Here is an 18,929-nt window from a genome sequence, read left to right as displayed (position 1 = left end):
TGCTCGATTTAACGCTGCGATTCCCACGACGAAACGATGCAAATGAGAAGCTCCGTGTCTCGTGCAAAATAAAATGGAGAACTGTGTAAAATCCGTTGACTTGGATTGATCTTTCTATTCATTACTATTGCTAAAATTGGATGAGACTAGCCTTGATGTCACATAAAGTACAATGTATTCGTTGTACAAAGTTTGTACCCTTCTATCTTCTTCGTTCGAGATTGTTCAATAAGGACGTTAGATGGAACGTTTGCGTGCGCTTTATCACAGATTGGTTTTCCTGTTTGTTTAGAACGAGGCTATGACGGGGACGCATACACAAAATCCAGTTTACTCGAGGATAACGCTCGCTCTCATGGAGGACACCGGTTGGTATAGCGCCAACTACTCGATGGCGCAAGAGCTGGGATGGGGGAAAAATCTGGGATGCAACTTCGCCATGAAATCCTGCAAGGAATGGATATCCTCCAAGTCGTCTCCGCTCTCGTGAGTGCGCTGAAATATTCAGAGAGGTGCGAGAACTGTGTCTCTCGTAACGATGATACGAAAATGTCTTTTAACATTTCAGAGGCAAGTCGATACATCCGTTTTGCAACAAAGTGAAACAGGATCCGTTGCAGACCGAATGCACGGACGATCGGAGTTCAGTGGCCTTGTGTAACCTGGTGAAACATCCGCAGCCGCTACCTAAGAAATATCAAGTAAGAAACGTGAATTATTGGAATTATTGGTAGTCAAGTAATGAATTATTCTATTAAAACAATAAAACGTTTCAAAGTGTAGACGCGCGACTTTGACTTACGTTAAACCGTAAAGTAAATGATGTTACATCGACATGAGAACATTCCCGTATAAGTGAAAAATCCCGGCTGACGAGTCCTCACGTTACAGAACTTCGACTCGATTCCTCACGTACCAAGCGGAGAGGAACAATATTACGGCGGTTCGGTATCTCTGGCAGATTATTGTCCTTACATACAAGAATTCACATGGAGGGCACGAAATATAGTAGTCAGAGGTTCCCACTGTCTTTACGAGGAGAACAATCCACGTAAGTTACGCAATATATAATAATAAGTAACAAACAGTCACAACACATCTCGCGCACGTTACGGAGAAACGTACGCAGGAACCCGCTTGCAGCGAATCCTTCTTTCAGACCCGGACAAGAATTTCGCGTTGGAGAAGTACGGACCTCACTCGAGATGTTTCGACCATACTAACGACATGTGGGAGGAGAGGACTTGCAAGCAGGCGCGACAATGGCAACACTGGGGCTCCGGTTGCTACTTGTACAAGTGCGGGACCGGCAGACTGCACATTATGGTAAGCTTGTTACATCGCGATGTTACGTAGCGGCTAACGTAATTATTAAATATGATGGAGCCGATTATATAAGAGACAATTTTCCCTCGTTTTTCAGGTCGGCAACTATACTTACACTTGTTTCCACGCTGGGCAGGAGATTATTATAAGAATCATGCAGAACGGTTGGCTGCACAAGGGTGCCCTGATCTGTCCCCCCTGCCGAGATATTTGCCAGGTGCGAATGCCATAGATAAATCATGGTTTGCTATGAATACACAACCGATATTAATGCACTCAGGTATAACACGATGCCTAATGATCGAATTTGCTTGATTCTTTAGGCGGAATTTAAAGCACGAGGCGAATGGTGTAAGCCAGGGGACGAGCATCCGCCTTCCATATATTATCACAAAGACTATCTGCACTGTGCGTCCGCGAATAGCTTCGGCTTAAGTATATCAACGCCCATCGTTGCAATCCTGCTCTTCATCGTTAGATGATACGTCATTTTGCTTTAGTTAATATACTAACTAGCATCATTGAATCTAGGCCCATAAGTATCATTTATGAAACCACACATCGTTTGGTAGTGGCACTTCCAGTCCGATCAGATAATACTTTATTTTTGGCGATGGCGTCTGCTCGAGTTCTTGTTACCGTAAAAACGAACAGCGATGATGATGAACAACGCAGCGGTCGAGGTGACAATCGCAATTAAGCTTGTTATCTGTCTGACATTGGCCAAATGATTTAATATGCAGAATCATATTGTTACTTGGCTTCAAATGTGCTGCGCACGTAATGAATGCACGTATTAAATTTGGATTGAACGATCCACGGTGATAACATGACGAGGCACTTCTTTTTAGTGCCAATCTTGTATTTTATGTGCTCCTTCGATTATTTATCTCTAATCAGTCTGCCGATTGTTTTTGGTTATTTCATTGTTTTGCTATATGATTAAGTATATGATATTTCTTTTTCTTATTATTTTAAATACAAATTTTCCTTGGTTTCTCTTTCTCTTTAGAATAAAGTTTGCATATCTCAGTCGCTCGCGATTCAAGTAAATCATTATACCATAGTTCATAAATGACTGCTATTCGACTGTACACACACACACACACACACTCCTGCAACTGCTGCCGATGTAAGCCTAATATGGGACATTACGAATGATAGAAATTAATTGTAAAGAGTGTAAGTTTAACGAAGAAAGGCTATACATTGTCGACAAATGTTAATGTAAAATACATATTTTGCGTGATATGATAATGCGAACAATAGGTACATATACATACATCGTAGAAAAAGTAGAAATATGTATATACCAAGTACATCTATTATTTATGCAGTCTATATTATTAGCAAAATGTCGTGGGTTGCTGCATGGGTTTTGTCAGCACATCTTTTCTTTCCAACACAATTGTTTCTGAAAATCTAGTGTTTAAGTCAGATATTACAAATAATTAAGCTTTGATTTGAGTGTTCATGAAAGAGGGGGGACTCAATTTTCATTCCTTCAAGAATATAATGAGACATTGAAAGTATTGATGTTAACAAAAGTCTGAAACTGAAGACATTGTGTTCTTGAACCCAAGTCCAACTTGTTGTAACGTGTTGCTGATATTAACAAACCAGTGACAAACCTTTTTGTGCGTTAAAATACGTAAGTCATATCGAATACAATAAGTTAGAAAAAAATGTTTGAATTAAAACGAAAAAGTGTCTGATCGGTTTATCAAGAATTATCGATTGTTGTGAATCTGGATATCGTGAGTGTAAATGATAGGATACAATTTTGTATATATAATTCTACTAACACGAAGTATAATAATGCAGATTCACAATAGTAGTTTCCTATTAAATATTAAATAATAATATTAAAAGTCTTAGCAGTTAGCATAACATATCTTGTGTTCGATAAAATGCGATAAATCTCTGGTTATTTGTCATAAAAAAAAAAAGAAAGCGGAAGACACTCTTATTTTTCGTTATTTGCATGTTCTATGTTGTCTGGCAGATGTCTGACACAATTTTTGTGAAAAATTATTTTTATCGCGGACTTTTGCGGTAAAAATGAATTCGTATACTCATTTGTAATTTTATATATATATATATATATATATATATATATATATATAACTACATCTGTATAATGAAAACACGCTATTTATTATTTCTTGGATGCTTTATCATGGATATAAGTATATCAGCGCAATGAATTGCGCATGTGAGGCCCAGTTCCACAATTACTTTAAACGTAGTTTAAATCATTAAACCAAGTTTTAAAGAAATGTCGCGTTTAACGTTGATTTTCGTGGTTAAAGTTAACGCCAAATTTTGGGTGTTTAATGAATATAAACAAAGTTTAATACTGTAGCGCTACCGATTTCAAAATTTGTCTAGCAACGTCTTCATTTATTAGCAACGTGAGCAACCAATCACATTTGATGTTTGAAAAAAATAGAAATCTTTGACAGTTTCTTCCTACAGACAGATAGGCTTAGCTAAACTACAGTTACAAACACAATGTGAATTATTCGCACAAGTTTAACCATGGCGTTAAATGTACGGTCGTTCAGTTAAGCTCGGTTTAAGTTCGATTTTGTGGAACTGGACATAAAATATCGATAACATTATCCTACTGACAAAACGGCGAATGTAAGTATATGGAATGTATACACACACACACACACACACACACACACACACACACACACACACACACACACTGAAATCTGTATATTAATCATAATAAGGGTGTATAATTAATGCATTCAATATCTTCGTTTTGTCGTTTTGATCTTCGTTAACTGCTTTAGGGTTGCAGTCTAGATGCGACGATGGAGTATCACTTTGTCAATTTGCACAAAAAAAAAGAACAATTTTTGATATTGAAACATTTCCTGAAACATTCCAAGAACGCATGTGTGTGTGTCAGCAACACAAAATAAATACTAATTCCATTTTTATAGCACACAAACGTTCTAGTTTGGTATATCTGAAAGAATTTTAGTATAATATCTACGAGAGCATTTAATCTAATTCTGTACAGAGATCGTTAATATTTAATAAGTACCGCATATTTTGTAAAAAAAGAGTTAAAAATATCACAGTATTGCATTAAATACTGAGATATATATTCAAGAACATTTTTCTCGTTGATTCCTGCGATGTCGTTGGTCGAGATGAGAACGATGTTTAATTTTTTAATACGCGCCATCCGACGAATGTGTTAAAATTGAGCGCGTCAAGTATCAGGGGACGAACACGAGAAGTAAGAAGTGTTTTAATAATGCTGTAAGGCCCAACTATAAGAGAATATCGAAGACATATATATATATGCGTGTACGAATGCGTGCGAATATATATAAAAATACGTGTATTATGAGACTTTATTCAAAAGTCTGAGCTGTTAAGCTGTAAGATTTTTATGAGGATAATTATAAACTTGTGTAAAATTGTTCAAGTATATATGTTTTAACAGCTAAATTATTATTTGTTTTTAATATATAGTAAGATGTTTTATCATAATTACGAAATTACGAAAAATATATCATAATTTAAAAAAAATTAAGACTTTAATAAAATATATTCCCTTATAATTAATTGAGAGGGACTTACAAATATTATTTCATCTTTATTGTAAAAGCATGCATATTTATATTTATGCATATTTAGAATTAAGTAATGTTCAGAAATGATAATAAATATAATTTTCTAGAGAATATACATGCTTCTCTATTAAATTAAAAGGAACAGTTTTGAGAAATGAAAAATATGAAAATAAATAATATTGAATTTCATGTATATGCCTTTTCATAATGTATTAGAAAAAAATGTTAGTTTTAATATTATTTTCAACATTGCAAGCTGTTTTCGATGTTATTTTTCTCTTTGTTGCACGTATATTATCATAGAATATTTATGAATATTGTATTATACCTATTACTTATTAAACATAAGGTAGCATAATTAATAATTTAATTGTATTCTTGAGTAAAGAAGTGTGCCATTATTAAAAAGAATGTTCTGCATATTTCACTACATTAAATTACAGGGATATACGTATTTTTATCATTGAAAATAATTAAATCAAGAAATTAATATCGGCAAATATTATTTAATGATAAATTGAATAGTTAAATAAGACTCAAATACGTATTTAAGCTCTACAGAATACGTTCAAGAAGTGAGATTATTTTTACAGATATCGAACGGTTGATATAACAATACAGAAATGTATACCAATTTATAGACTTTGGTTTAGGTAAAAACGAAAAATGATAAACGATAGCTTATAACTTTTAGCGTTAGTCTACTACAGTTATGGCAATTATGCAAAGTTCTTCGCCAAATTGATGCACTTAATCCTCCTTTCTTGAATTTCAATATTAAAAGTAAATATTTCTCCGTATCTTTGCAAATGTTATATTTTATTTTCAAAGATACTGATTTTTAAATACTTTTTAATTGGTATCTCAAAAGCAACTTTCTAATTATGTATTTTGGGTTGGTGCACAGAAGTTATATAATTAAAATAAAGAAAGAATAAAAGGATTAATCATATCATAATGATACTAAAGTTATTACAAAGGAGGATTTTCCGAGCTCAATGACGCATTATTATAGTCTTGAAATATTTTTTAAGTTACGAAGTATGCAAACTTTAACTCACAATGTACGATAAGATTATTGTGTGAGGATACTTTAAAATGTATTTTGTTTAAGTTACCTAATGCAAAATGCACTAAATAAGGAAGTATGTAAATCACTTCTTTGCATCGCAGCACATAAAAACGTGCTCTCTACCTCGGCTATATTAAGCAATCTGTATTTGCAATCGCCACTAGAGAGGTATATAAGGAACATAATGTAACACATGAAATTCGCATAGCATTTTGTTTTTATGAACGAGAAATCTGTACACAAATTAATAAACAATTTAGAATACAAATGCGTCGTTTATTCTCTTTTTTAAAATCGTATTAAAAATCTCATACACCAATTTTCGTTTTAATAGGATTTTGTATTTGTATACAAATAACAAACTACAAGATTTTTAATATACGAATTAATTATTTATTGACAAATATATGTCATGTTTATAATTATATACATTATCTCGCGATACAGTCGTTCGCAATTATTTGCTATAAGACAAGGATTTTCAGTAAGCAACAGATGTTATTTGGCAACGCAACATTATTGTAACTTATGTAATAATTTAAAAGTACATTAACAGATAAACAATTAATTATCTAATTTAAAAAATTGAGTGTTATCCCACTCTTTGGATTTTATTCTTATTCTTAACGAATACTAAAGTCGTCGACCGACCTGCGATCGATTTTCATTCGACTTAATATTAAAAATCCTCTTATTAAAGCGGAAAACAATACACAGATGAAGTTGATTTTCATATTGCCATTTACATTACGGCTAGTTTCGCTTTTTGTACGATTTACATATATGTACATACATTGCCCGTGCTTCTTGCACATCTTTGCCTTTCATACGCAGAAAAATTTATTAAATATTATCCCCTGTAAAAACATCCTGTCAAACAATTATCATTATTGCAAAATTGGCGATTGAGGTTTAATATGGAGAATAGTTTTTATACTTTTCTTCATAAATTATGCACAGGACGATTTCAACGCACTTCTAGAAACAATAGAGATTTATTTTACAGCGCTGATGTCAATGATAATTCAAATACGAATACAAAAAGATGCAACTATCACGCTTAAACGAAGTGTGGCGTTCAATTCCTATTTACTCTGCAAGAAACAGCCGTTAAAGCCGACCAGCGATCTTTTGCAGAGTATTTACAATTAGTTGCTCCTCTCTCACGGTATCGTGCTTCACCGATTTACAAAAGATTCCCTGATTAAGGCATTCATTCGGTGGTGTGATTAGTAAAAGTCTCGTGATTACTCAATAATTTAACTAGTCGCCGGGTTGCATTTAGCTAGTAGGTCTTATATAGGGTTCTACCTATACGCGTAATCTCGGATACGTTGAATACAAAAAACGATTCGCATTCGATTCAATACAAAGTAGCACGAATCGTGGCACCATCGCGGACTATGTGTAGTCCCGTGTCGATAGTGAATCATTTGCAGGCAGTGTTTCATTTTTACTGTCCTTTTAGATAGATCCTCCACTTTGACTCGCTACGTCTCTCTTTACGTTGCTTTGCTTATTACGCTATCGCTAAGCTTGCGTTTAAGTTTTATCACGTTGAGAATTGCCAATGTACGTTCTCGACATTGCTGAGTAGTTTGTGCGGTCTTGATGGTGCGATACATCTTGCAATTGTATACGCGTGCCTTCGCCGGAAATGTCTTTTTCTCGACGCACTAATGTAATACTAATAGACGCGTTTGGCAAACTTTAAAATGCAAAAGGGAAAGTCTTTGCCTCTGTCGCCTTTGTTCTATTCTTGTCTTTAATAGCCTCGCGAAATGTATCTTGTAAGAGTATTGTGCGAGATAATTTTTTAAAAAACCATGATAAATGTTTAATTTAATCTGTTAATCGATCCTAATATCAGGAAATATTATTTACATTATAACATACACACAAGAGGTTTTTTTTAATATCGACATAATCAATCAATAATAAATTAAATAATATAATAAAATAACAATAAATAAATACTAAAAAATAACAATTGGATAATACAAATTTAAATTTCAGATATCCTGTGCGTATAGCAGAATACAGCTAATCTTGTTTGGTTCGGGACTTTCGAGTTTTCTGCATCAGCATTTCGTACGCGTAACGCAAAGTGGAAGCCAGCAAGAGCTACAAAAGCGTGAACAAGGGAGCGTGTCCTCTAGGGATACTATCAATCGCGAAAGTACTTAGGAGTAAACTTGAGTTTCCCTTGAACCGCAATTTTTTAGATACAAGTAGATATCTTTTTACTTGGAGTTAAAGTTACTTGGATACTCTGCACTATGTTCTTGTTATCTCTTATTCATTTTTAGAGATAGTGTACTTTTTGTTCTTCACGCATTCAAAGAACAGCACGTGCTATCGCGTGTTTTTAGTCAGTTGCATTGTCCGATGCGTTTTTAATGTACGCAATTACGAGCAATAATTTTTTTCTCACGTAAGTAAATACATAGGAAGAGGTACTTTCGATAAGCCACCTCTCGCTAAGATCCTGAGAGAAGTAGGATAAGACTCTTGAAGCAAATACTTCAAAAAGTGCCGTTTTCATCTGAAAGTTTGCTTCAATATCAGCAGCCTGAAAACAAATAATGATTCACCAGTCGTCTGTATGTTAATTTAAGCAAATAAAGTGACAGTTGATTCTATCGTTCTTCAAAATATACAAGTATTTAAAAATATGCAAAGAGCACGTAGAGTCTTAACAATACATTAATTCACCTTCACAAAGGCGTGTGAATTGTGCATCGAAAAATGCATCGCCAAATGTCTTCTGATACAAGTTTTCTTGACAATTTTATTTACTATTATACTTATCGTGATTTATATATACGCTTCTATAACTAATCAGAATTATCGTACAAAGTCTATTCAAATGTTATCCTACAAGGCTTTATGTATCATTAGGGGATATATAAAAAAAGTTAAACTCGCTCGTAGTATTGCAATATCTATAAGTTATAATAATAATCTAATATCACAATCGATCTAATATCACGAAACGTATTAATTGAATTTATTTGTAAACGCAATGTATTATAAGTAATGGAATCATGAGGTATTAAGATGTAAATGCATAATTTTTAAGTAATTATAGAGGAAAAAGATATAACGGGATAAATTATTAAAGAAAAAGACTAAAAATATAAAAAGAAAGATAATTACAATTTTAAAATAGAATATTTTTTATCATTACGATGAGCGATATAAAGTGTACTTCCTACACAGGTATAAATTATCCCGCGCATCAGAGAGAGAGAATGCACGGTAATATTAATTATAGGTTCAAAGTATAATTATTTCACGCGTATTAAAGTCTCAAGAGATGTCGGATTTTATTCACGAGAACGATGCATATGAAATGATGTTGTCGATCTCGTTAGCAGTTCCATCGGTTCGACATCTTCTTTCTCTCTGAACAGAGAAGCCTACACATCGGTAATTTCTTCTTATGTACAAGAAGATTCTATTTCACCAACATATAACGCGCTAAAGCATGCACGGCATCGATTCCGTGTTTCTCGTTTAAAGCAGAGATGCCATTACTATTTCTCGAATACTCTGACGAATCCTCCGATTATGTTCAATATCATTTAGCTTTACAGTTTCCTATCTACGTCGGTATTTAAAAATCTCTCGATTTTCTCTACATTTGCAATTTTCACGATAAGCCAAATAAAAATTCGCATATTGCTATTTTTGACATGTAAAAAGTCAGTATATTACAGTTCAAGACATAAATTAAATTTGCGAGATCGTTTCTGCATTATTCAATCTGCATTATGCCAAAAAAAATAATGAGATTACTTTGTCCTATCATCGTTCAAATAAATTTCTTTTGGGAAATCATTAACTTATTTCTTTATAACGATTCCAGATTCTGAAGGATGAGTAAACTGTCTTCCTGGAGATGCAGAAAAAATATGTTGCTATTCTAACATGCGTTCTATCTTTGTTGATTTTAGTCGTAGTATAAAATTCTGCAATATTAAAAGGATGATATCGGATATTTGCACTCTTTGTGCGGCGACCGTTTTTGGTGAAGTATGTGTAACAACGATGTTTATGACGTGGATATAAGAGATTGTGCATTGGCCTCACGCCAGTGAGTTCTTAGGTTTGAGCAAACGATTGCACGTTAAAATATACCTCATTTCTTCACGAGGTATCATTTGACTCGACACGCGATTTTGCGTCCTTTATAACACATGAATGTATCGCGAATCCGAGCAATTTCGCTTCAGTTGAATTACTCTATAACGTCTGATTGAAATGTTCTTAAAAAAGGTCCCACTCCAAATTGATCGAGGAATTCGTCAAACAAGAAGAAATAAATTTAAAGCGATTTCTGCGTAGTAACTATCTGTACTGGCAAATATTCATGTCTTTTGCGTTTTTCGCTGCGCTTATGTCTGAAGACAACTCGTAAGGAAAGGTACGCGGAAGAATTACGTACTCATGAAAGAAGCGATTTTGTGCTCGAGTGCGTCTCTTGCAGAGAGTGCGATCACTCACCTGTTAATAATCAATCGCGTCACTGAGGGGGAAGGAGGAGGGGGAAGGGAAACGTCGAAAGATGCGGGTGCGAATGACGTTAACACTCGTATTGCGCCGAGCCGTGATTAAACATCTCCGTGTACATCGTCGATGGTACGGCGCAATTGGTATCCCCGTTGGTACCGTAATTAATTTCCGTAATCGATCTAGTCACGACGACACACTAATCGCGGTGTGTGTCGACACACGGCCGCAGCTCGCGCACCCTTACGCTCCCCCGGAGCATGGAATTCGCGATTAGGGGATGCTGTCTGAGATCTTATCAAGCGAATCACAGAGTGTCGAGTGGCGGTGTGATACCCTGACTCGACGAGCTGCTGACGATCAGCGCTGTTTCATGGCGGTTCCAGGTCTCGAACGAGATCCGGCAGGCTCTTGAAGCGTGTATACCCGAAGCGACGCCGTTGACCGCGTCGACGATCCGACCCGAGCGTCGCGACGCCGTCCGCCACCTCCTCCTCGACGTGCGAGACTTGCCCTCGTGCCAGCGAGGGTGCGACGTCGTATCGCGGATGTCGGCGTATAGACGACAACGACGACAACGACGACGGATGGTGTGCTCGGTTATATAGGAGCATTAGGTGCCGGCATGCCGCCACGCTGTACTAACTGGCGTCGTCCGGAGATCCGAAATCCTCCGTCTGCGTGGCGGCATCTTTGGCTGAAAATCGCCGGAGACATTTATTACCAGCGGTAAAACGAAAATGCACATTACATACAGTATCCGCTCCGGTTATTAATGATCATGAAATTGATTCAAGTTGCAAGCATGGAAAAACTGTATCGATATCTGCTGTTCTTTGTACTATAAGTAGCATCTCAGCATTAAACATTTAATTCATAAGAAGTTTAATTAACTTTCGTAATCACAAACAGGAATTAAGATTATATTAAATCGGATTTAATTATGTTTTTAGTACGAAATAATATTGCTTATTCTTATGGACAAAGATTTTGAAATGAAAGGAGAGAAGAACAAGAAAGAAAGATGCTCGGTGTTTTTTTTTATGTAGAGGAAGTAATCTGCCGCAGTTAAAATAAAAAGTCCAAAAAAGCACTTTTGCGTGGCGTCTAACAGTAAGTCAGTAAAGTCAGAAAAAGATACAACAGTTGAAGAATTTTAAAGAGCGTATTTGCCTATGTTATATTATACTTTTATACCAAGTATTTCAATGATTCTTTGATATAGTTCTTTTTCCTAGTTGAACTTTGAAGAAGAATTTTGAAGACTATCATCTGTGTTGTAACTTTCTAATTTATTTTAATATTTGATGAATTTCGTAATTATATCTCATAAAATATATATTTAAGTTGAAATTTGGAAATAGAGCTTTTTCTAGTTATACGAGACTCGATTTGTGCAAGAGTCCTTTAATTTTAATTACACTTCGCTTGGAGCTCAAAAATCATCGACCGTGCATTTTCGTTAATAAAAAATTTATTGCACGTCGGTCTCAAAGAGTATCATTAAATTTTAACGGAGTACTGACAACGCTTCCCGCGTGCAGCATCGTGGATGGCAACGAATAACAGAGTAAAGACATATATTTAACAGAGTAGAGACATATATTTACGTGACGTACCTCACGTAGACGCTGCATCACCGTGTGTCACGTGTCCGGTCTCCCAAGGGAGCGGCGGAGGCGTATTTGTTAATGATAACGAGGAACAACGCGCCATCGAGCATCGTTCCATTGAGCAACGCTCCAAGCCTAAAACGAGGGATCAATCAACGATGAATAAAAACCTCGTTGCATCGATTATCGCAGTGGAGTAGCCATAACAATCGCACGTATAAAACTAATTACTTTAGTGCCGCTAGCGAACATAGGTATCCTCTTCGCTGTTTGCACCGCTGTTTTGCAAGAGATTTGGAACGAGGATTGTTTAATCACGGGCTAATTTGCTTTTGTACTTGGATTTGGCCGTATCTCGTATCGATCGGATCGATAATTAAATGTCACGACATATTCCCTAACGCGATTTGGCGTTCCTCTCCGCGATATGGTTCCGCGAAGGGATGAAATCGCGTTAAAGGATGCAGATATCGCGTTTATTCAGCGCGCGTTTGCGCCAATTAAGGGATATCGATTAAGCCTATTACGAAATTCCGTTCAGCCCTTATTGAGATTCATGATCGAAAAGGTGTTTTCATCTCACTAATACATATACATAGGGTGGTTTTGTGCGTAGCTTCGCGTGTGCATTTGGCGCGAAACACTACCGTATCTCTTGATGAGCGGTTTGTTAAGAACTCCAGAATGATTCACTTTGTCATATCATGCACAGCTGCGTAGCTGAAAATTAAAAATACCGTCCCGCGACATCCAAGATTACGGAACGTCGGGGAACAAGGTAAAAAGGTCTCGAGCGAATAAAATTATAAAAGGTTTGTGCCCGCATTTTCGTTGTGAGATTTCAGTGCGCGCTTTTCTTTGACAATGAAAAAGAGCTACCCACGACCCTGACTCCGTTTAACTCTTTGCTTTTAATTTCGGACAATCAGAAATGAAAACGTCTGGCAGCTTTACCTAATTACAGTACTAAGAGTTTACGGCGACGCCGTAAAACAATTGATGCATTGCTGAAATGTTCCGCAGAGTGTAACGTTATACGAGAATAGCGGAGAACACATTGCAACGAAATCAATAGTAGCTGCCGTAAGGTCGATTGGATACATGCTCTTTCAAACCGGATTATGACACGGTTCGCATTTATTGTACGTGATGCTGCTTATTATCAGCAATCATTTTAAATCTCCATAAATGCACGAGCACATGGAGCAAGAGAATGCAGTTATTGCTAATAATGGATGGCCATCAGAGAACGCTAATCTCTTTTGGTTTAATTAGAGCAAAACGTTGATTATGCTAATCCTATCGGCGCCAGTATAAAATTATTAATCCAGCGACGTACAGAACACTGTCATAATCAGCGTAATATATAAATGCTGAAACAAAATTCCAATTGCCTATACAAAAATACATCTGTTATCTGTAAATAAAACATCGCAAGTTTGAATAATGAAAAATTAAGACAGATATGCATCATTAAGTAGCAGGAAAAGCAAACTCATGTTTTGTTTTCATATGATCACATCCTCGATATTAAATAAACTTTTAATTAGTTGATGAATGAAACTTTGCGTGGAGCAGCACTTCCACATGCGAATGTGCTGTCAACTTTAGTATTTGTCGGAAATATATATTCCGTGTATCAGTACGCAGGAAATTTAGCGCGGAGAGATTTTTCCGGTTGGACGAGTGCACCCTTAACGCGACGTGACATTTGTTTAACGTACCTGATAAATCGACACCGGCGATGCTGCAAACATCCAAGCCACCAGTGCTGGTCGCGCAGCAGTGTTGCTTCGCTCCTAACGGCTTAGACCTGCAGAGAATCTACATATAAAAAGCAAAGATTAAAAATTATATCCGAAGTATCAATCACGAGCAGCTGCGCTGCATCGATGATGGAAGAATGCCTGTCAACTTGCGAGCGATAAATCAGTCGCGCGAGTATATGTATGGGCATATTTTATAAGCCTTATTGATTAGCTGTACAATGAAGTCGAGATATTTCCCGTGAGGAGCCGGTGATAAATAATCGCCATTACCTGGAGACTCCCCGTAATCGAATACATTACCGTAATGTATTCATACGCGCGTTCATCATATCAATGTAAAGTTGCAGTTCTAATTGTATGTAATATACATGCAGATGTACAGATATACAGACTGCTGCACTTCCATAAACTTTGTGCAATGTAACCGAATTCTGAAACGGAATACTTGAAATGTAACGTATGTCCTCGAGGAATACGATTCGCCAGATACATATTTTGTGTGTACAACTGCTATGTTAGTACGACAGTAAAATTATAAAGTTATACTTTACTCGAAATTCACTCGAAAATATTTATTATATTTATTTCATTTTTGCGATGATAATTTTTTGATGTAGTCAAGGATGTTTCTATGAATTATGATAAGATTCATGATAATTGTTGAAAATCAGTTTTATCTTTTATTCCTGATTTAAGGTTTGCTTGACTTATGCATAATTGTGAGCTTCTTTCGTACGTTACACGTTATGTTATACGTCCATTAAATGCGATCTCGTCTCTTTCATATTATTCAAGAAACAGCATAAGAAATTTCACGACATTTCTGATTCGTTTGGTATTCCGCGCATAAGACCTTATATAAATTTCATGAGTAAAAATATTTAAACTAGTAAAAAGAAAGATTCCAAGAAACCGTAATATCCGGCACATGATTCCTCTGGTCGTTAAAATTATATTCGTATCTATGCAAATCTAGTTTCCACAAGCAAATTCGATTTGCTAAAATATGGACTTAAAATATACAGAATATTACCACTACCGCATCATTTTGTATAACAGGAAAGACTTTTATTTTTTGCAATTCTAACTATCATGTTTTCATAATATGCATATTCTTCATGGATTACTCAGGATCCTTGGATTTGTATCATCAATAACAAATTTATTTCTTTTCATAAAAGTTTTTCTTGATCGAAAAAGTTTAAAAGAAGACATGACTTTCTGTACTCTTTAATTCTAAACACCAAATACCTTTGTAACAAAACACCAAAACGATCACGTACAACGATTAATTAACATTCGAGAGGTGAAGCTTCAAACACGAAACTTAATTGCCACCTCGCGATCGCGCAGTTCCGCCGTTCGCAATAATTCGCCGATCGATTTCCATTTTTCACGAAAATAGCAGGCAACACTCGGCACGCTCGATACATCGGCTTCTACCTCGAACAAGTAAACTCGTTTGTCGGCTATCAATTGAATGACGGTATGAGCCAAAGGATCGGGCGGCCGCCGCGCGGCCGTTAGTTAGAAGAGAACATCAAAACGCGCGCGTGCACGCTTTACTCACGCGTGCATCCGGCGAGCGTAGCGGGCAGGAAGAAGCACGTGGCGTGCTCGGTGCGGCGATTAAAGATTTACTGCATGCCGACGAGCTTTTCGGAATTCATGGCCTGTAAAGTCGAAGCACTCGAGATCTATGCGGCCACGGCTGTGCTGGTGCGCGACGATGCGGCCGCTCCGCTCCTGCTGAATTCGAAAAGAGCGTCCAACGGAGGAGAAGAATCGTACGCGCGGAAAGTGTCGACCGTGCCGTGCCTTGCGTTCCACATCGGATAAATCTTGTTCCTCCGGCATGTAACGTCGCGCGTTCCCCGTGTTCTTCCCGGGAAAGATGCGCTCGCGTTTAAGTCGTTCGTCTTCATTCGTTCGGCTGCAACGCGAGCAGCCACCCTCCTCGAGAAATTTACCGATTCTGCTGCACCGACGCGCCGGGGCGCACGATTGATTTCGCGAAATAAAAGGAGCGAAGCGTGAAATCGGAAGAGGGAGACCGTGCGCAGAACCGCGTTGTAACGGAAAGGTGAATCGTACATTTCGGGGAAACGGATGTACGATAAACAAAAGGAAGCATCACCGCGAATTTATCGAGCTTTTCTAATCGCGCGGATCCCGTTTTCCGCGTAGCGCGGAATACTTCGCAGTCTTGTTTGCTCACCACATATTACTGTGTATTCAAATGTGTTTGGATTGTGATGTGAAATAGAAGAAAAAAATTCTACGTTTTAATAGATTTTTATTTTACTCATAGTTATATTTGTATAAAAGATAACTGCACATCTTTTTTCTCTGCAAAAAGCTATTTAAATATGCTCATACGGGTCAAGAGATGTGTTTTATGAAACATATATGGTTTTTATTGTTTTAGTTCTAGAAGGGAAACTGTTTCTATATTGCCAAATACTGCAGATTGGACTGATCTTCAATGGAATGAATGGTTGAAAGCACGCGCCCGCACTCGAACTTTCTCTCTCGCACGTAACGAGATTTACGCAAAGTGCTCGCACGTGTAAAAAAAGTGTTGGCTACGGCCATAATGGTCTAGCGTGTAATTCACGAAAGCTGGATGAGTTGGTCTTTGAGAGCGGAAAAACGCAAAAACCGAATAAATGCGATTATCCTGAAATATATTGGCAAAATAAAAGCATGTCACGTTCGTTTTTCGTATTAGAAAATAAATTTTAATTATACTATGCAGTACAATTTTTGTAATGTAATCTCAAAAATGAATCTCTCTCTCTCTCTCTCTCTCTCTCTCTCTCTCTCTTCGTTTGGAAACGCAGAGATAAACTAATACAGCTGTTAATTTAATGAAACGAATTTTCCACAGTCCCATTCGTATTTATTTGCAAACTTGCGTCTCTGTTAATCGTTGAAGTAATACTATTAACATGAAATTGTGAGCGTTCATGCGTACCTTTGTGTAAAGGAGTTCCCGCGAAATTCGGCGGAAATGATTGTTGAGCAGCCAGTAAAGGAAGGGATTCCAAAAGCTGTTGGAGAGAGCTAGCCACGTAGCCAGGAAGTCGAGGAACGGCGGTGGCTTGCTTCCGGTGCAGGCTGCAACGACTTCCTGGATCGTCCACGGTGTGACCATGACGATGAAACCCAAACTCATTGCAGCCATTGTTCGTGAGGCCGAAGTCGACAATCGTCTCTCGTGGGCGACAAGCTGAAATATGTAAGATGTCTCTTCACCCCGTTTAGGTAGCGCTCTGGATACAGTTCCTCGCGCGATAAACCCACTTTTCTCTTATACAGGAAAGGAGACAATAAGCGGGTAACTGTTCTTCATTTTAAGTGAATACTCAAACGACACAAACTACATAGAGAAAAAGGACAAAAACGTGATGTCTAAGACACGCGTCCCGACTTTTCAGACGTTCTCTAGATATCTCCCAGATGTCTTTTGCAGTTTGCATCGTCCGAGCGGAAAACTTAGTTCATCTTGAAAAGTGAGGGAGAAAAACGACGCGATTCATATCTTAGTATCATCTTAGTTTGGTATGATAACGATGCCTTTCGTATGATAACGAAATGCGACGTTGTGCCTTAGAATGTCGGCATTAAATTGGGATACAACAAGAAATCTATTTTTAATGGGATACCGGCCTTTCACTCTTCATTAAGTATCCTTCTCAGACACCGGAACTCATTTCCTTAATAACTTTTTCGGCTAATGAATTTTTGAATAGAAAGCTGAACTCAATGTCAACTTGATTGCCGTCGAGTTCCAGACTTCAACGATAGTTAATCATAATGGTTATTCTGTAAGCGAATTTTTGACATGGAAAGATTAAAGTCTGTTCTCTCTTTGTATTCTCGTCATGGGAAAATTCGAAACTTTCAAATTCAATGTTTTCTGACATTTTTAATATCACTACCACGCTGTACGAATGACCTTATTAAGACTCGAGTTCATCTTACAAAATAGTTTTAAGTACGATGCGTCTTTTACGATTACTATCGACGACCCAAATCTATAACGACCTGTCGACGGATATTCGCCGAAGCAATCGTTTGGAAGAGTAATGGTCGCACACTATCGATATTTCCTTAAGAGCTCGCTGATCCCTCTTGAGAATTTTCATGTCTCAATTACCTACAGCTACACGGACTCTTCGCTTGCATTTAAGCCAAGTTGAATCACATAACATTTTTCGAGTAATGTACATTGTACATTACTCTGCTTCTGTAGCATTCACTGTTTCATTTACGAGACAAACAAACAACTTCAGTCACAAAGGGAAGAACTTAAGATACTCTGAGGTGTCTGTGCGACACTTGCACCTGAGTCTACGACATATCTACAACGGCGAGACGAGATTACATAATGGAAAGCATGATTTCACCGAGCGGGATAAATCCCTCGCGTCACATAGCATCTCAGAGCTATAATCTCGAAGGCAGAGACGTAACGTCAGAAAAGATCCGGACGAATGACTCTTAATGCGAAAAAGTCTCGGCGACGCGTCTCAGTCGGACTCGTCTTTTAGGCCGGCTTGACACGATTGCGAAAGTCGCTAAGCGCTAAGCTCGTCAGCATCAAAGCCTTTCGTCGTGCGGCAGTAAAGGGATTACGAATCTGCTCGTTTAGCTGGATCCGTCCATTTCCGCTTCGCTGTCCTCCACTCCTCCCTCTCCGTCTCTTCCGTATCTCGTTCTCTTTCTCAACCCTCTGTGCACCATTCTCTGTATGTTGGTTCTCCTCGCAAGTCTCCGGATTACGACGTTAATGCCTGGACAGGTGTGACCCACGTTGGTAAGTGTGGGATTCGCTAAACGTCCGGCAAAGCCGATCAGGAGAATACGCTCGTCGAGATGCTTCCATAGCAAATGATGGCTTCTCATCGCATTTGCTGCCTTATGTATAACCGTTTAAAAATTGTACGTAATATCAATCATGGCCGGGAAGCTTATTAAGATGAACGTGAAAATGACTTTGTTTGAGATGCAGAGAGGCTGACAGGAT

At 37.5% G+C, this 18,929-nt stretch overlaps 2 protein-coding genes across 5 annotated transcripts in view; one reads left to right on the top strand and one right to left on the bottom strand.

Moving 5' to 3' along the window:
- LOC105285030 (leishmanolysin-like peptidase) overlaps positions 1–4,190 on the top strand; it is a 257,668-nt gene extending 253,478 nt beyond the window's left edge. For 3 of the 4 annotated variants that reach the window (XM_026975485.1, XM_026975486.1, XM_026975487.1), the window contains 6 exons: positions 293–486; positions 569–701; positions 892–1,051; positions 1,160–1,326; positions 1,424–1,543; positions 1,650–3,275. In XM_026975485.1, coding sequence (XP_026831286.1) covers positions 293–486; positions 569–701; positions 892–1,051; positions 1,160–1,326; positions 1,424–1,543; positions 1,650–1,808 — 933 coding nt within the window. In that variant the 3' untranslated portion in view covers positions 1,809–3,275. Of the gene's footprint in view, positions 1–292; positions 487–568; positions 702–891; positions 1,052–1,159; positions 1,327–1,423; positions 1,544–1,649 lie in introns of all 4 variants that reach the window. The other variant, XM_011348951.2, reaches the window with a different exon arrangement.
- A 3,862-nt stretch (positions 4,191–8,052) lies between these two features.
- Positions 8,053–18,929, bottom strand: part of LOC105285027 (trace amine-associated receptor 9) — a 43,535-nt gene continuing 32,658 nt past the window's right edge. Inside the window, exons 7-10 of the mRNA XM_011348943.3 lie at positions 16,875–17,129; positions 13,853–13,952; positions 12,135–12,263; positions 8,053–11,212 (exon numbers count right to left, since the gene is read on the bottom strand). Of these exons, the coding sequence (XP_011347245.1) occupies positions 12,136–12,263; positions 13,853–13,952; positions 16,875–17,129 (483 nt within the window). The 3' untranslated portion in view covers positions 8,053–11,212; position 12,135. The remainder of the gene's footprint in view (positions 11,213–12,134; positions 12,264–13,852; positions 13,953–16,874; positions 17,130–18,929) is intronic.

The sequence above is a fragment of the Ooceraea biroi genome, chromosome 2 (genome assembly GCF_003672135.1).
Source record: "Ooceraea biroi isolate clonal line C1 chromosome 2, Obir_v5.4, whole genome shotgun sequence".
Classification (NCBI taxonomy): domain Eukaryota; kingdom Metazoa; phylum Arthropoda; class Insecta; order Hymenoptera; family Formicidae; genus Ooceraea; species Ooceraea biroi.
Note: the sequence above shows the minus strand (reverse complement) of the source record. Positions and strands in the feature narration are given on the sequence as shown.